Source organism: Pseudoliparis swirei, chromosome 7 (assembly GCF_029220125.1).
Source record: "Pseudoliparis swirei isolate HS2019 ecotype Mariana Trench chromosome 7, NWPU_hadal_v1, whole genome shotgun sequence".
In the NCBI taxonomy this organism is placed as follows: domain Eukaryota; kingdom Metazoa; phylum Chordata; class Actinopteri; order Perciformes; family Liparidae; genus Pseudoliparis; species Pseudoliparis swirei.
In genome coordinates, this window is record NC_079394.1 from 4,038,234 (window position 1) to 4,052,909 (window position 14,676).

The following is a 14,676-nucleotide window of genomic DNA, read 5'->3' on the forward strand; positions in this document are numbered from 1 at the left end:
AACTGGTAGCTGTGAGCTCCGTACCGTACAGCATCACTTGTTTTTTTTTAAAGTGGAAATGCAACAGTGATAGCTTTGGAGTTAATTACTCGCGAGTACACATGTAGATGTAATCAAGGGTGATGGACACTGTGAAAGGGCATAGCTGTCTTCAGCTGGCGGCTGTTGCGTCTGTGATGATGATTTGATGTGACATGTTTGTATATAAACGGCACTGAAGTTTTGTGACAACAAAGGTATGATGCAGTGAGGATTACTCAATGCATCCCTGCTTTCTGATCAGCAAATCTCTCTGCTGTCAAGAGGGATTTATGAATGTGCACATCAATCAATACTGATATTTAAAGTAATGTCTCTGTTGCCCACAAGAAATATTGAATTCAGTAAAACAATTGAGGTATTCTTTTAGACATTTAGTAAATACCGTAGAACGGTTATGACAACCTAAGGGTCCTCATCAAAAATCTGTCAATTGTAAAATCATTGATCCACTATAGTCTCCACTTACAGCTCTTGGTTAAAGGGAACCTTCAGGCTGTGCTATTAGTTTGGGCTTATTGTTCAAAAGTATACACGACCAAAGAGTAATAGTATAGTATTATAACCTGAGGAATATAATTGCATGAGGCAATTATTAAAGTGGTGTTTTTGAAGCTGACGCAGCTCCCTCACATGACATCATCTGGCTAGTTTATGACCGATGTCTGGATTTATGTTGAGCAAATAGTCACACATGATGACTCTGTGCTGAAATGGCGGTGGCATAAATAACAACTGTCAGACGATACATATATTTGAATATGAATATTCTCATCCACCTCCAAATTGGATGCATAGATATATAAATGGCTCGGTCGGGTCCCGACGCGACCGAGCATAGTATCACAGGGCAAGAGTGGATGTGTAAAAGAAGGAGAATGAGAGAGTGCCAAAGAAACAGTCGACACGAGTGAGAGAAAAGCGGCCTGGCACATGGAGATGCTGAGGAGAACAGGACATAAAACATTCAGGCGGTTTGTCTGACTTTAATGATGCCACGTGGGATGTTGCACGGGATACCGGAGGCATTGTGTGTTTCTATGGAGGGCCTGGATAATTGGGATGTGGGAACAGAGGTGTACGGTCATGCCGGTGTTTTGGGAATACGTTTAAGGAGTCGACCCTGTGTCGTGCAGAGTGATGTGGCACGGCTGCGTTTGCATTATCTGCCGTCTGAAACAGGTTACACTGATGGATGACAACTCTATCGGGAAAGGGATCCGATTGGTCTGGCTATTCGTTCGGTTTTCTCTGGTGCAGTGTGTATTTTTTGGATGTCAGCCTGTGTTTCTTGTTTCAAATCAAACACAAAGCAACATACTTTGAATAATGTATCAGAGAAGTGCAAACAGAGCATGCATGCACTGTATATATTGTGTTTCTATTCATGTTGTTGGGTGTGTTTGAGGATTGAGATGGCGACTGTTCACACAGTTATGTACTGTCAGAATATCTGTTCTCCGCCGCTTTGCTACGACTAGTTTAAACATAAAATTGCATTTGGAAACTCAAGGGAAATATGCTGCAAGTCTGGCCAATATCAGCTAAATGTTGCCCCAGTCGGCTGCATTGGAAGAGTGAAACAATTCAAATACGTTTGTTCGAGGGTCTCGACGTAATTTGATGCAAGGTAAACGGTTAATGACGTAATGTTCACATGCAGATCTCATCAGTGGTTTAGTATTGTTTTGTATGTATTTATGCAACCTGCTGAGACTCTGTGTCTTTCTGCCCCTTTTCATTTCAGTATAAACTTAGTTTAAAGTTAACTAAAAACTCAACTCTATCATTTGTTCGGGAGTTGGGATGTGACCCTGACGAATACCTTTCTATTACAGCTCATTCACAGCATGACTGCGGTCATTAGAAATTGAAATAAAAGCTTTTTGGATACACACACTGCAGTACAACAGTCTTTATTCTGCATTATTTTGGGCTAAATGCAATACGCTGTTCCACCAAATCTTAAATAGGATGAAAATGTGTTTGAGTTAATGAACTTTAATACAGCAACTTGATGTCTGCTGTGAGTCATGGATTGGTTTCTAACAGTGGCCGCCACTTCAAACCACTGGAAGGTGGTTGGCGGGGTGGTCTCCTCTTGGTCCTGCCACAGCATCTCAGATGTGGACTGTTGCTTTAGGCCATTTAATATCCTCTATGACCAAAATGAACCGTAAAAAGGAACACAGCTGATGTAATTTCAGGATGAATCTCATGCGTGTTCTTTTCATTTGTATTTTTTTCACACAACAGTGCCACAGGGCTCTTCAAGGACATAGGAAAATGTAATTGTTATAATACGACTGCAATTCCCTTAACAGTTGTGATGTCAGTGTGTCATCAACAGAGGATATGTTATCACTTTGTGTGCTCCTGACTTTTTAATGCATGTCTGTTATGTATGTATGAGGTCTTGCTTGTTGGTATGATATTTGGTAATAGTTAGTGGTCTTGCCAATAAAAAGACCTGGAAGCTGAATAAATATCTTTTTTTTCTATTTTGAATAAGGCTTATTAATAAGCGCTGGAGAGCTTTTCATAGAAATACCCTTTTTTCAAGCTATGAACTGCCTCTCACACGGGTATTTCCTTCTATTCATCCACGAACAAAGGTCTGCCCATGGAGGATGTTTCCGATGATGCCTCATTCGAACCAAATAAATGCCTCACTATTAGCACTCAGGTGACAGACATATGTTTCTGAGTAGTCATTGAAAATGCGAACGATCACGCCAATTATCCCGGCAGTGGCCTTTTAGTGACGGGGCTTCTAATTAGGGCAAGAAATATCTATCTCTACAGAGAAAAAGAGCGAAGAAATGCCGTGAATGGGAAAAAGTGGTGGGAGTCATCGCAGCGCTTAGGCTCTAAGAGGGGTCCTTGTGTATAATTAATGATGGTTTTAGTGCGTAGGAAAAAAGAAAATGTGTAATTACGTCTTTTCTCTACAATTTGAAATTAGTCAGGAAATCAACACTGCAATAAGACTATTATGCATTACTCCATTACAGTTTGACAGTTGAGACAAGGTTGGTGAACTTTTTCAGTTAAGTTCTTTTGCTGGATCTGAAAGAGCCAGTGATGTGATCTCTAATGTCCTCAGGAGACACAGCTGAGAGTGTTAGTTATTTTCTTCAACAGAAAAAGAGAGCATAACTCAGTGGGTTCAAACTATCAGTTTTGAGCTTTTACTCTGAAATATTTTACTCGCCTTATTTTATAGTAAATTGCCTTTTTTCATAGTAATGCTAAACATCCCTGCACTGTAAAATAAGCTCAAGCCGCTGGAATCTCCTCCTAAATGTCGTCACATTGTCAGGGAAATTAGTCTTCCATTTATCATGGATTACCTTGGAAGTGGTTCATGTTCCTAAATAGTAAGTGACTTCAGCTTCACAAACATAAACTGAAACATGGAAATAGAGATATGGATGTTGTTGTCTCTCATGCCTTTAGCTGCACTTGGCCAATTCATGATGTAATTCAAATTCGGTTTTAGTGTGCATTTCTTTTTTTTAGGTCTGGCCATTTCAGGTTAATGGTCCTTTCCTTAGCACTCACTCAATGTTGCTTTACCGTCTGTTCTGCAGCTATGGAAGACTAGACAGCTGTGTTTTTATATTTTCTCCGAGGGTTTAGCCGGATGAGCTTTTCTTGTCAAACATCATGTGTGAGAGGAAACTATGTGGAATATGTGCAGTTTTGCTGAAATGGACTCGATCAGAGTGAAAACATGTCAAAGCAAACCTTTAACAGGATCTAAGGAAACATTTATGCATTGCCTCTTTCTTAGCTCTGTCTTTTCCTCTTGCCTCCCCAAGCCGCTTGTCATTGGCACCATATTGACAGCCTGCACGGGGTTACAGACTGGATCTAGAGCGTGGGGATTGATTAGATGTTTCATTTGATCACAGACTTCCTGAATAAGATGGATAGCCCTGACTGAAAAGATACAAAAGGGTGACTTGATTCCCATGACGTCCGTGTGCATACTGCTCGTGCACGCACACAGACACAGATGTACACGTGCAAACTGTCTATAAATGAAGAAATAATTCCTTAATGTTGCCTTTTTTTTGACTCCACAGATAAACCTGCAGAGGAGAATGAGGGTCACAGGTCTAATTACCCAGGGTGCAAAGCGTATCGGCAGCCCAGAGTACGTCAAGTCTTACAAAGTCGCCTACAGTGATGACGGGAAAACCTGGAGAACATACAAAGTCAAGGGCAAAGATGCCGATATGGTGAGACACACGCATGGCCGCACAAACACAGCGCATACACACCCCTTGTCATCCCTCCCCTCTTTTTTCTTTAGCCTCTCACTCTAATACACAAAGATACACACATGCTCACACGGCAACTAGAGACTGCGCACTCAGTCAAGGGCAGGGTGGAGGACATGATGAGATGGCTTTTTAATTAGCTAGCACACAGTGGGCCCCATCTTGCTGCTCCTTACCCCCCTCCACTTGTATGACATCTAGATTGAATTTGTATACCATTTGGGGACGAACAGCCACAAGACGGGTCACACTGCGTTCTGTCATTCCTGACGGCAAAGCACGACTCGCTTCCGTTTGGCCAAGCTCCGAATGACCGCGGCTCCCGAACTTCTCTTCAGATCTGTTCAACGGGACAGTGACTCAGTTTTGTTTTTGTTCTTGTTCTTTTCTTTGTACACTACCGTTCAAAAGTTTGGGGTCACCCACCCAGACAATTTCGTGTTTAACATGAAAACTCACACTTTTATTTATCAAGTGATTTGCAAAATGAATAGAAAATATAGTCAAGACATTGACAAGGTTAGAAATAATGATTTTTATTTGAAATATTAATGTTGTTCTTCAAACGTCAAGCTCAAAGGAAGGCCAGTTTTATAGCTTCTCTCACCAGCATAACTTTCAGCTGTGCTAACTTAAAAAGGGTTTTCAAGGGTTTTCTAACCCTCCGTTAGTCTTCTAAGGCGAAAACACAATGTACCATAAGAACACTAGAGACGGGCCTCCACACACCTATGTAGATATTTCATTAAAAACCAGACATTTCCACCTAGAATAGTCATTTACCACATTAACAATGTATAGATAGATAGATAGATAGATAGATATATACTTTATTAATCCCCAAGGGGAAATTTGTCGAGTCAGTAGCAGCACAACAAAAAAAAAAAAAAAACACAAAATATAAGAAGGGTGGGTTGGCAAGAGGTGGTGAACTGTAGAGCCTAGAGCCCGCCAGCGGCCTTCTGTATCTCCTGTATCTTGTGGGTGCGTGAGGAGGAGGAGAAGACTGAGAACCTCTGTCTCTGGTGAGTGGGTGTGTGGTGTGTGGTGGTTCCCCAATCCACCAACCAGTTCCTTCTTTCCTCCTCTCCTCTCTCACCTCAGTTGGCCAGCGATGATGGAGGCAGCCGATGATGGAGCAGCCCCTTAACAAGCAGTTGTCACGGCTGGCTGCGCTGCCCCCCCGGCGCTGCTCCCCAGCAGAGCAATGGCAAGCACACTGGCACACAACACCGATGGGTAGAATAACTTGCAGCGTTGAAGCAAGGAGTGTATTTCTGATTAATTTAATGTTATCTTCATTGGATAAAATAGTGCTTTACTTTGACAAATAAGGCCATTTCTTCGTGACCCCAAACTTTTGAACGGTAGTGTATGATTTAAAAAATCGGTCCAGAAAACCAGAGTGTGAGTGAGATTGGGACATTTACATGAAGTATTTTTGGAGGTGGAGGTGGAAACCGTATGAGTTGAGTAGGATAAACACCTGAAACAAAAGAGTCTGTCAGGCTGTTTGAGGTCGTGACTCGCCCTGATTCTTGACCTCATATGAATCGGGGATTTCTGTTCACATTGACCCGTTGCCGCCCGGTGACAGCTCCTATACTTCTCCTATCGCATGGAAACACACTGCTCTCTCTCTCCCTTGCTTTCTCTTTCTCTGTCTCCTTTTCTCCGCGCCTCACACATGCACCACATCAGTCATTTGAATTTGAGTGTCTCCGTCTCAGGTCTTTGGGACAAAACTCTCCAGAACGTATGGCGATTTAATTGGAGAACTAATTCAAAACACGCCACCGTTCATATGAATTGCGGCCTCAAATGGTGCGGGAAATCGTCTACTTTTCACTGCAATTCCAGCTCATTGACCTTGAATGACAGCAATTTGTTGATTGCGGCGCAGAGACGGCGTCAGATAGTCTGCTACATTACGGCAAAACTGATCTTCTTCACTATCCTCCCTGCTATATTATAACAAATATATAAAATTTATATATTTAGAAAATGTATAATATATAAAATTTATATTATACAAAATATTTAATATTTTTATTTTTTATTTAATTTTTACACTGCAGTCATTAGTATTGTATTATGTATGCATATATGTTGTATATATACATATATATTTTATTTTGTATTTTATATTTTACTTTGTATACTTTGCACAGTCATTGTATTATATTTGTTTGTGTGTGTGTGTATATATATATACATATATGTTTCATTTTATATACATATATATATACTTCATTTTGTATTTTATATTTTATATTTTATTCTCGTGTGTTTAGTTTATTGGTGCTGCTACGTTGACGACAAATTTCCCCTTGGGGATTAATAAAGTATATATCCATCCATCCATCCATCCTCCCCGCCCCCATCTGCTGTTTTTTCAACCCCTGCAACAGATCTTCAGAGGAAACGTCGATAACAACGCTCCATCCGCCAACTCTTTCACCCCTCCCATTGAAGCCCAGTACGTGCGCATTTACCCCCAAGTCTGCAGGAGGCACTGCACCCTCCGCATGGAGCTGCTCGGTTGTGAGTTGACAGGTAAGGGAGCTGAGCGCGTTTCATCCAATTCTACGCACAAATTAATGATGTAGTGATCTGAAAATCCTCCGCAATAAGCCTCCTATAAACCGTTGTGTCATGCTGCTGCATCATGTGGCAACAGCACTGAAAATAATGTTCATTGGACGTAACAGAAGGTGTTATGTGGTCAGGAAGGTGAGAATAAAAGTGTTTGTTTTGTGGCCAGGCTGCTCCGAACCACTGGGAATGAAGTCGGGCCATATCCAGGACTACCAGGTTATGGCTTCCAGCATCTTCAGGACGCTCAACATGGACATGTTCACTTGGGAGCCCGGAAAGGCTCGGCTGGACAAACAGGGCAAAGTCAATGCTTGGACAGCTGGACACAGTGACCAGTCCCAGTGGCTACAGGTACGCTGGCATTGCTAAATGTGGTATCTTTTTTTCTATCTACTGTCAATGTTGCACACTTGGACACATATGACATCCAGGCGTGTATGGGTTTGATAACTGTTTCTACCAACTGAAAGCACAGAAACACCACCGCAGGCTGCAGGCTGTTGGTCTGTAACTAGCTAATTACTAGTGTAGCGTTTTCCCTCGCTTTCTTCCTGAAGGACCCCTGAGCTGACCTCAGTGCCTGTCTGAGCTTTACTCATCCTAGCCATTATTAACCCTTCACACAAATGCAGATACACGCATACCAGGAGAATAAATCAAACAATTAACTCGGATGACCAGATTTGAGTTTGTGAAAAAGAGGACACTTCGTCGCGGGGGGGGGGGGGGGGTAGTGTATAGCATTTATTTTGTTGTTCGTCCGTGAACTTACATTTACGTTTCGGCACGGCTGCAGATGTCATGTGCTGTAAACAATGCAACCAGTGGAGGCGGCAAGGTGCTCAGTGTTGCCAGATTAGAAATGGTGAAGTATCGTACCGAAGGCTCAAAATGGTCTTATTTGGAGGATAATTATCGTGTATCTGGCAACCCTGAGATCGGTCGACCAATGACTGTTCTCTATTCTGTCAGCTCACGCAAGAAGGTGGAACGTAAGGGAGATACCATTTCCAAAACGTGTAAGCGCGTAATAACTAGTTTGTGAAAGACCCAGAGAAACACAAATATCCGACGAAGCAAAATCCCGGACGCTTTTGGAATCCCTGCCGGACGCATTTTTTAGGTCTCAAAAAGAGGACACGTCCGGGGAAAAGAAAAGAGGACGTCTGGTCACCCTAAATTAACAATCAATAAAAATAAGAAATACATGAAAATATTGGGGGGGGGTCAATGTCCAGTTTGTGATATTGTGTCCATTGTTACTGAGGGCCCCACATCAAGATGTTATCAATATATTAGCAGGGAATTGCACAACAGACAGTCAGGTGCTTGTATAGCTGGTTTTCACTCCGCTGGAGGATTAGCACTTCCCTCCGTCACATAGTAATTAATAGCGTGGACATTGTAATGCATGCAAAGCAGATTCAATTATACAGTATGTTATAGGGAGGGACTTCAGTGATGTGTACCGTGTGAGCTGTGGAGGAATTATATATCACAACCCTCCCTCTATTAGATAGCATTTAGCATAGAAGTAGTCAGTAGAACTGTAGGTCGTCATGTCATTGTTCTTCGTGTCGGTCCTTTTGACTCCAACACCCACGCTGCCTCTGTTAAGAGTTTAGCCGGTATCTTCGACTGCAGCACATGCTTTCTATCTCTATTAAAACAGGCAATCCATTTGTTTTCATTCCAGTAACTGATGGCTGAAAATGTCTCCTGAAAGGGACAAGACCCATCTCTAAGCGAACGTTTACACCACAGTCTTTCCGCTTAACAATATGTGAGATTGATGGAGGCCTCAGGAGTTTAAGATGCATATCAATCAGAATCAATCACGCCCAGTTTGCCCTCACGTATGGTCTCATATATTGGATTTCTTTTTTTTCCTTTTAAGATAAAAAGCAGTGAATGCGCTCTGCTTTTATAGCAAGAAACCACATCTCACTTCAAGCTGTAAAACTGATAGTCTAGAAGAAATTGCGATATGGATCGTCTTCTCGGGGTATTGAAGATCAGAGTGATTTCTTTGATTTCTTGGCTTTTCTGCTGCACTCGCTCCTCGCATGCCGCTTCCCAGCAGTGACACAGTTTGCACTCTGCAGTCACGCAGACTTGTCTGGCCGTTATTAGATTGGCCGGGTCTCGAGTCAGATATGTTTTTTTATTAAGCTGAAAGCTTTTTGCCCAGAACGAAGCTATGCTGGTCCATGTGTCGGAGGAGACAGGTACTTAGGAAGGCCCCCGTCCAGGAGCTTGGCTAAGCAAAATTGATTGCACTGGCGCCTCGGTGTCTTGGTGCGCGCGATTTCTTCTTCCAAAAAAAAAAAAGTCGCTTGTTTGTGACTCATGAACATTCTTTTTCTTTGTAATTTTGTGATTTCTGATTTGGGTTTCTAAAAGAAAACTTGTGGTCTCATATTACGTGATGTGCCGACAGTAAAGAAAATATGCTATACAGACGCATTGAGAAAATCAATGGCTTCCACTGCCAAGGACCCTTTCTGTGCACACCTTGGACAAGAAGACATTAGGATTAAAGTGCTGTTTCACATAGATTCAGCTGTTGATGCTGACCACTTTTTTTATATTAAGTGATCGTCGCATATGCATTTGTTAAACTCACAGAATCAGTGTCTTCTCCATACTGGTTGCCATGGCAAATAATTGATTCTTAGTGACATTACTGAATGACTTTAAACCTCACAGATTAATGGAATTAATCAGCCTTAATGACAAATTAAGTATTACTATTAATCAAGACAACGGCCCTGGTGTGCAGTGGAAGCGGTGGGGACCTTTACAAACATCACATATCTGACTGGACTTTTTATATATAGGAGTGGACTAGATCTCATTTCAGTAGCAGACTATTTCATTTCATATAAATCCTGAAATAACTAAATGAGGAAATAAATATGATTCAATATTGCTTTTTCAAAAGACTACTTTTATTTAATTCAAGAACCTTTCATTTCACAGGTTTTTTTTAATTTCCATGTGCAATATTTAAATTAATGGGGCGAGGTTATCTCACATATTCAGTCAAAAGCAAAATAATTAGCTAACTAGCAACCCCCGCCTCACTCCCTGACTACCGAGTCAGAAAGTGTTTGATCTGGCACACAGCAGGCTGTCTGAATTCTTGTCTCATTTGTGGTCCAATATCAGTAGTATCTCAGTAGTAGTCCAATAGTAGTGGTCCAATATCAGTAGTAGTATTTATCAGAAGTCAGGGCCCCTTCCTGATATTTTCCAGGCTTCTGTCGCTGTCATATTACCCGGAAATAGACCATCAGTTTGCGGCTTTAGCAACTCTAATTCAGTCTAATACAGGCTTGTATAATTATTTTTAAGTGTATTTATCATTAAATAAAATGGCATTCCACTCTCAATCCATTCTTATAAAATAAGTAGTCTTAACAATACATGAATGTATAACCAAGCTCTAAGAATGTTCTGACTTATTTTTCTTTGTAATAGTTGTCTGTCTTTTGTAAGTTCCTTAAGAATTGCATATACATCCAACGGTGACATGTCATAATAATACTAATACTCAATACTCAAAATGAATAATTGTAATCTTAATCGTTTGATCATCAAGTGGAGAACATAGTTTTCAACAGTTTAAATACTTACACACAAAATGGACTTTTAGTGTCACAAAAACACCAATAATTCGACCTGTTTGGGGACTTTTCATGCTGATGTTGTTCTAGCCTGGCAGGAGATGAAATTACACAGGGAGACTGAACCAGAATATGTTTTCAAGAAAGCAGTCCAAAGCTGTCAGACTGAACGGCAAGTGTTCCAGCTGGCACAAGCTGATTAGTTAATTATGCACATTAACATGTCCACATAGCAAAGAGAAATTGCCAGAGAAACAGTCTGTACTTTTCAATGTTGCAGTGTGCCTCTTAATGCAACACGCGCACTGAAAATTCTTTGGCAAGTAGTGTTCCAGCACTGAAAGGAGTGTTTTGGGGGATTATGGTAAACATTCCTCAGACAAAGAAACAAACAAGGTTGGAATGGCTTGATTGTGTCTCTTTATCTCCTATTTCTCAACTGCATTGGAGTCAACAAAGTATTTAGCAAGGATTCACTTTCCTGGATCATGATGTTGAATATTGAATAGCATCTGATGTTGTGAGTCGCACTGATGAGGAATCCAGGTGTAACATCCACTGACAGGAAGCGAAAAAAGAGGAGAATAAGCTGCAGGGAATAAATACGTTTACGACTGAATGAATCTTGTATAAATAGAGATCACTAGAGACAAAAAAATATAGCAAGAATTAGTCCTATATTATACAACATTTCTTAAAATGCCAACCCGGTCGATATCATAGCATCAGATATAAAAATGATAGTTGCAATACCTATCTATCTAAATATCTACATCCCCATCAAGCCACAGTCATAGAAATGGTTTCTTGGAGTTGGAGGAAATAGAGTGAAAAAGGTTCTGCGCCATGCCTCAGATGAGATCACCGCTTTGGTTTCCTCACACAGCAGTACAGTGGCGGAGATAGATTGTCTGTACTAAAGTCAGACAACACCTGATATCAAGTTGGGACAGTTTTTAATCATTTGCGGCGGAGATAAATAACAAATAGGGTCTTGTAATGGGCAATAGCTGTCATTAAAAACGTAACTGTACATTTGACATGAATGCTACTTTTCATTTATTGACAAGACAATATGCAATCTGATTGTGTGGCCATTAAGGGCAGTTCACATTGACATGCATGCCTTTACATATCCTTATCCTCATAATATCCAGTAAGCATAATATGTTGGCTAAAATGTTGGTTATAGTCAACTCCATCTCACTCTGTTCATGCAACAACACTTAATACTTAATTACCTTAGCGTGTTCTCCCACACATAGCCAAACTGTGTGAGATAGATAGAGCCAAAGCCATGTTATGTATAATACTATCTCTGTTCTAGGTAATATACATGCACATTCGATAAGCGACATGTTAGGCTTACGTCCGCCTCCCACATAACCGCCATCAAAGATTGAACCATCTTTAGCCGTAACTCAGTCGCATCTCTCGGACAGCTTTGTGGTATATTTGATTTATTGAGTATTAGTGAAGTGAAGTTCAAGGGGAATTACGTCGCCCACAGCCAGAATGTATGATGAGCACTCATACTAAATATGCAAGTCTCCAAAGCAAATCATCAGAATCGTTCTGGTTCAGAAATGAGACCGCATATATGGCTGCATTAAATGAGTTTGCAATCCAGCTCTAATTCTCACCATTATCTTTAGTATTTCTCATTCGTTCCTTTTCTGAGTAAGTCCCATCATAATTACAAAATCTCTTTTCAAAGGGACCCCTGGCCAAGATAGCAGCAATACAGTGTTTCAAACAACATACACACACACACACACACACACACACACATTTTTAAAACATATTTTTATTTTTTATTTTAAATTTATTAAACCAGGAAATGCCTCATTGAGATTAAAAATCTCCTTTACAAGAGTGTCCTGGCCAAGACAGCAGCAGTAGCACGTCACACAAAGTTCCATACAATACAACATAAAACAGTGACAGACAATATTTTAAAAAACGAAAAGCAAAACTCACAGAATCATATGCCTTGGAAGACAGATTTGGATGTACGGGCAATTACACATTCAAATTAAAATAGCCTCCAAACGGTTTACAACTTTTTTAAATGCTCTAATTGGGATCGAGCTGCAAATCTGTCTGCAAGAGATTGCAGGCTGCGGGGGCGGAGGACATAACAGTGGCTTCACCCATTTAAACCGTGAGGTATCATTTGAGCATAAACACTGGTGACTAGTTTTAGGATAAAAATACTGACAAAGATGAGAGGGGGGCAGTCCAAGAATTAACTTTAAATTAATTTGCACCAGTGAGTATGCCTATGGACACACTAACTCCAAATGTATGCAGACATAACTGTGTAATATATGAGGTGTATCCTACACATGCACACTTGTCACTTCAATGTATTTACTTATATATATATATATATATATATATATATGTATATATATGTATATATGTGTATATATATATATATACTGTATATGTATTATTTATATGTGTTATCTGTAGTTGTATAAAGATACATTTATACATTTTCAGTTAAAATAATCTGGGTATAAATAATTGAGTTGATTATGATGAATCTTCACTGATCAATTCAACATAGACCAACTTGTAATTCTTCTTTATGTCAACATATTAGATTACTAGTTGAAAAGAAAACAGGTCTCACATTCTCAGCATATTTTCTCACACCCTGATGAGCCAACAAATGTGTGGCAAAGAAATAAGAAATGGTTCTTGAGTTTGTTTTGGTCGGGTGCCATCTTTAGGCTTTGTACACAAGATTAAACAAAATGCGGACCCTTTGGTTAAGCTACAGCAGAGTGGCTGCTTCCACTGCCCCGAAGCTAGTGCTGTGCAGACGCTTCACTACAGAAGATATGTATCTCCAAATGCACATCACATGATATGCTTTCCTGTTGTTTTCTTTCATAAAATAAAGACTTTTTCTTTCTCTTTTCCTGATCCAAACAAGCCGTTCAGGTACATTCTTTATAACGCATATCATGTACATCTGGACTGGAAATAATGATTCAGTCTAACTTTTCTTTTAATCACACCCACACAATGAATGTACAAATGTCATGTGTGGACATTGATGGTGAAAAATATGTCACTTCATTTGCAACTTGTTTAATTTATTTATATCTTGCAAAGGTTACAAAACAAGCTATGAAAGTAATTCCGTTCCGGTGGTTAATTTGTTCTCCCCTGTCTCCGAGGTTTTCACACCCAATTATCTCCTAAAGTGATAAATATGTGTGTTGTGCGGCTGTGGCACACTGATAATCACCTCTGCCTCTGATGATGCAGAGTGAGCTCAAACTTGGGTGTGAAAACTTTAAGATAATTACGGCTATGCTATACAAATGGTATATTGATGCTGATATTATATTGACATACGAGTACAGTCTTTGTCACACATCAGTCATTTAGGTACCCGACCTGATCATGTAATGCTTAATTTGCATATCCACTGGTACCAGGTCATTTTTTCTTCCGTTTTCCTCTGTGCAAACTACCCTCAGTGGAAGTGGAATTCTTGGCTCATCCTTATAGCGGCATCGTGTGTTACTATCGTGACATCATCTTTAATGTATAAGGATATTCTGAAACTGGACACTTCGCAAATGATGGAAAACAGGCTTCCGGACGCGCGGGAATTAAGTTATCAACATTTAATGGCAGAAAAGTAAACAAGCAATCAAGGCCTCGTGTTCGTGGTCTTCGTGAAGGTCCCGGCTCCTCAGGTCCAGCCTGAAGCCCTCGGGCTCCCGTTGAAAGAGAGCTATCTCTACATCTACCGAGTATTAGACTCAAAAACAGCCAATCCTCACTCTCAAAGGTGAGTCCAGCCTTTAACACCTAGTGATTGGTTCAAAGTCCCGCTAGAACAATGGAGTGGAATGGAATGTCACTGAACCCAGGGTCAAAACGTCACTTCCGGTCAAGTCACTAAACAAGTATTTTCACAATAAAAGTCCCGTCTATTATTGTAAGTCACTTCACGGATTTCAACCGGCTTCATCAATCTATAATACTAACATAGTCACTCTCATGCAACATACATTAATTCTTTCCATTTACATTTGCATAGAGTAAACATTACCCCTATGCTTCATAATACATTAATAACAATATCAATATTC

General features: G+C 40.3%; 1 protein-coding gene across 3 annotated transcripts in view; it reads left to right on the forward strand.

Annotated features, from left to right (window-relative positions):
* LOC130197326 (EGF-like repeat and discoidin I-like domain-containing protein 3) overlaps positions 1-14,676 on the forward strand; it is a 110,225-nt gene that overhangs the window by 73,868 nt on the left and 21,681 nt on the right. For all 3 annotated transcript variants that reach the window (XM_056419950.1, XM_056419951.1, XM_056419952.1), the window contains 3 exons: positions 4,131-4,286; positions 6,740-6,884; positions 7,093-7,277. In XM_056419950.1, coding sequence (XP_056275925.1) covers positions 4,131-4,286; positions 6,740-6,884; positions 7,093-7,277 — 486 coding nt within the window. The remainder of the gene's footprint in view (positions 1-4,130; positions 4,287-6,739; positions 6,885-7,092; positions 7,278-14,676) is intronic.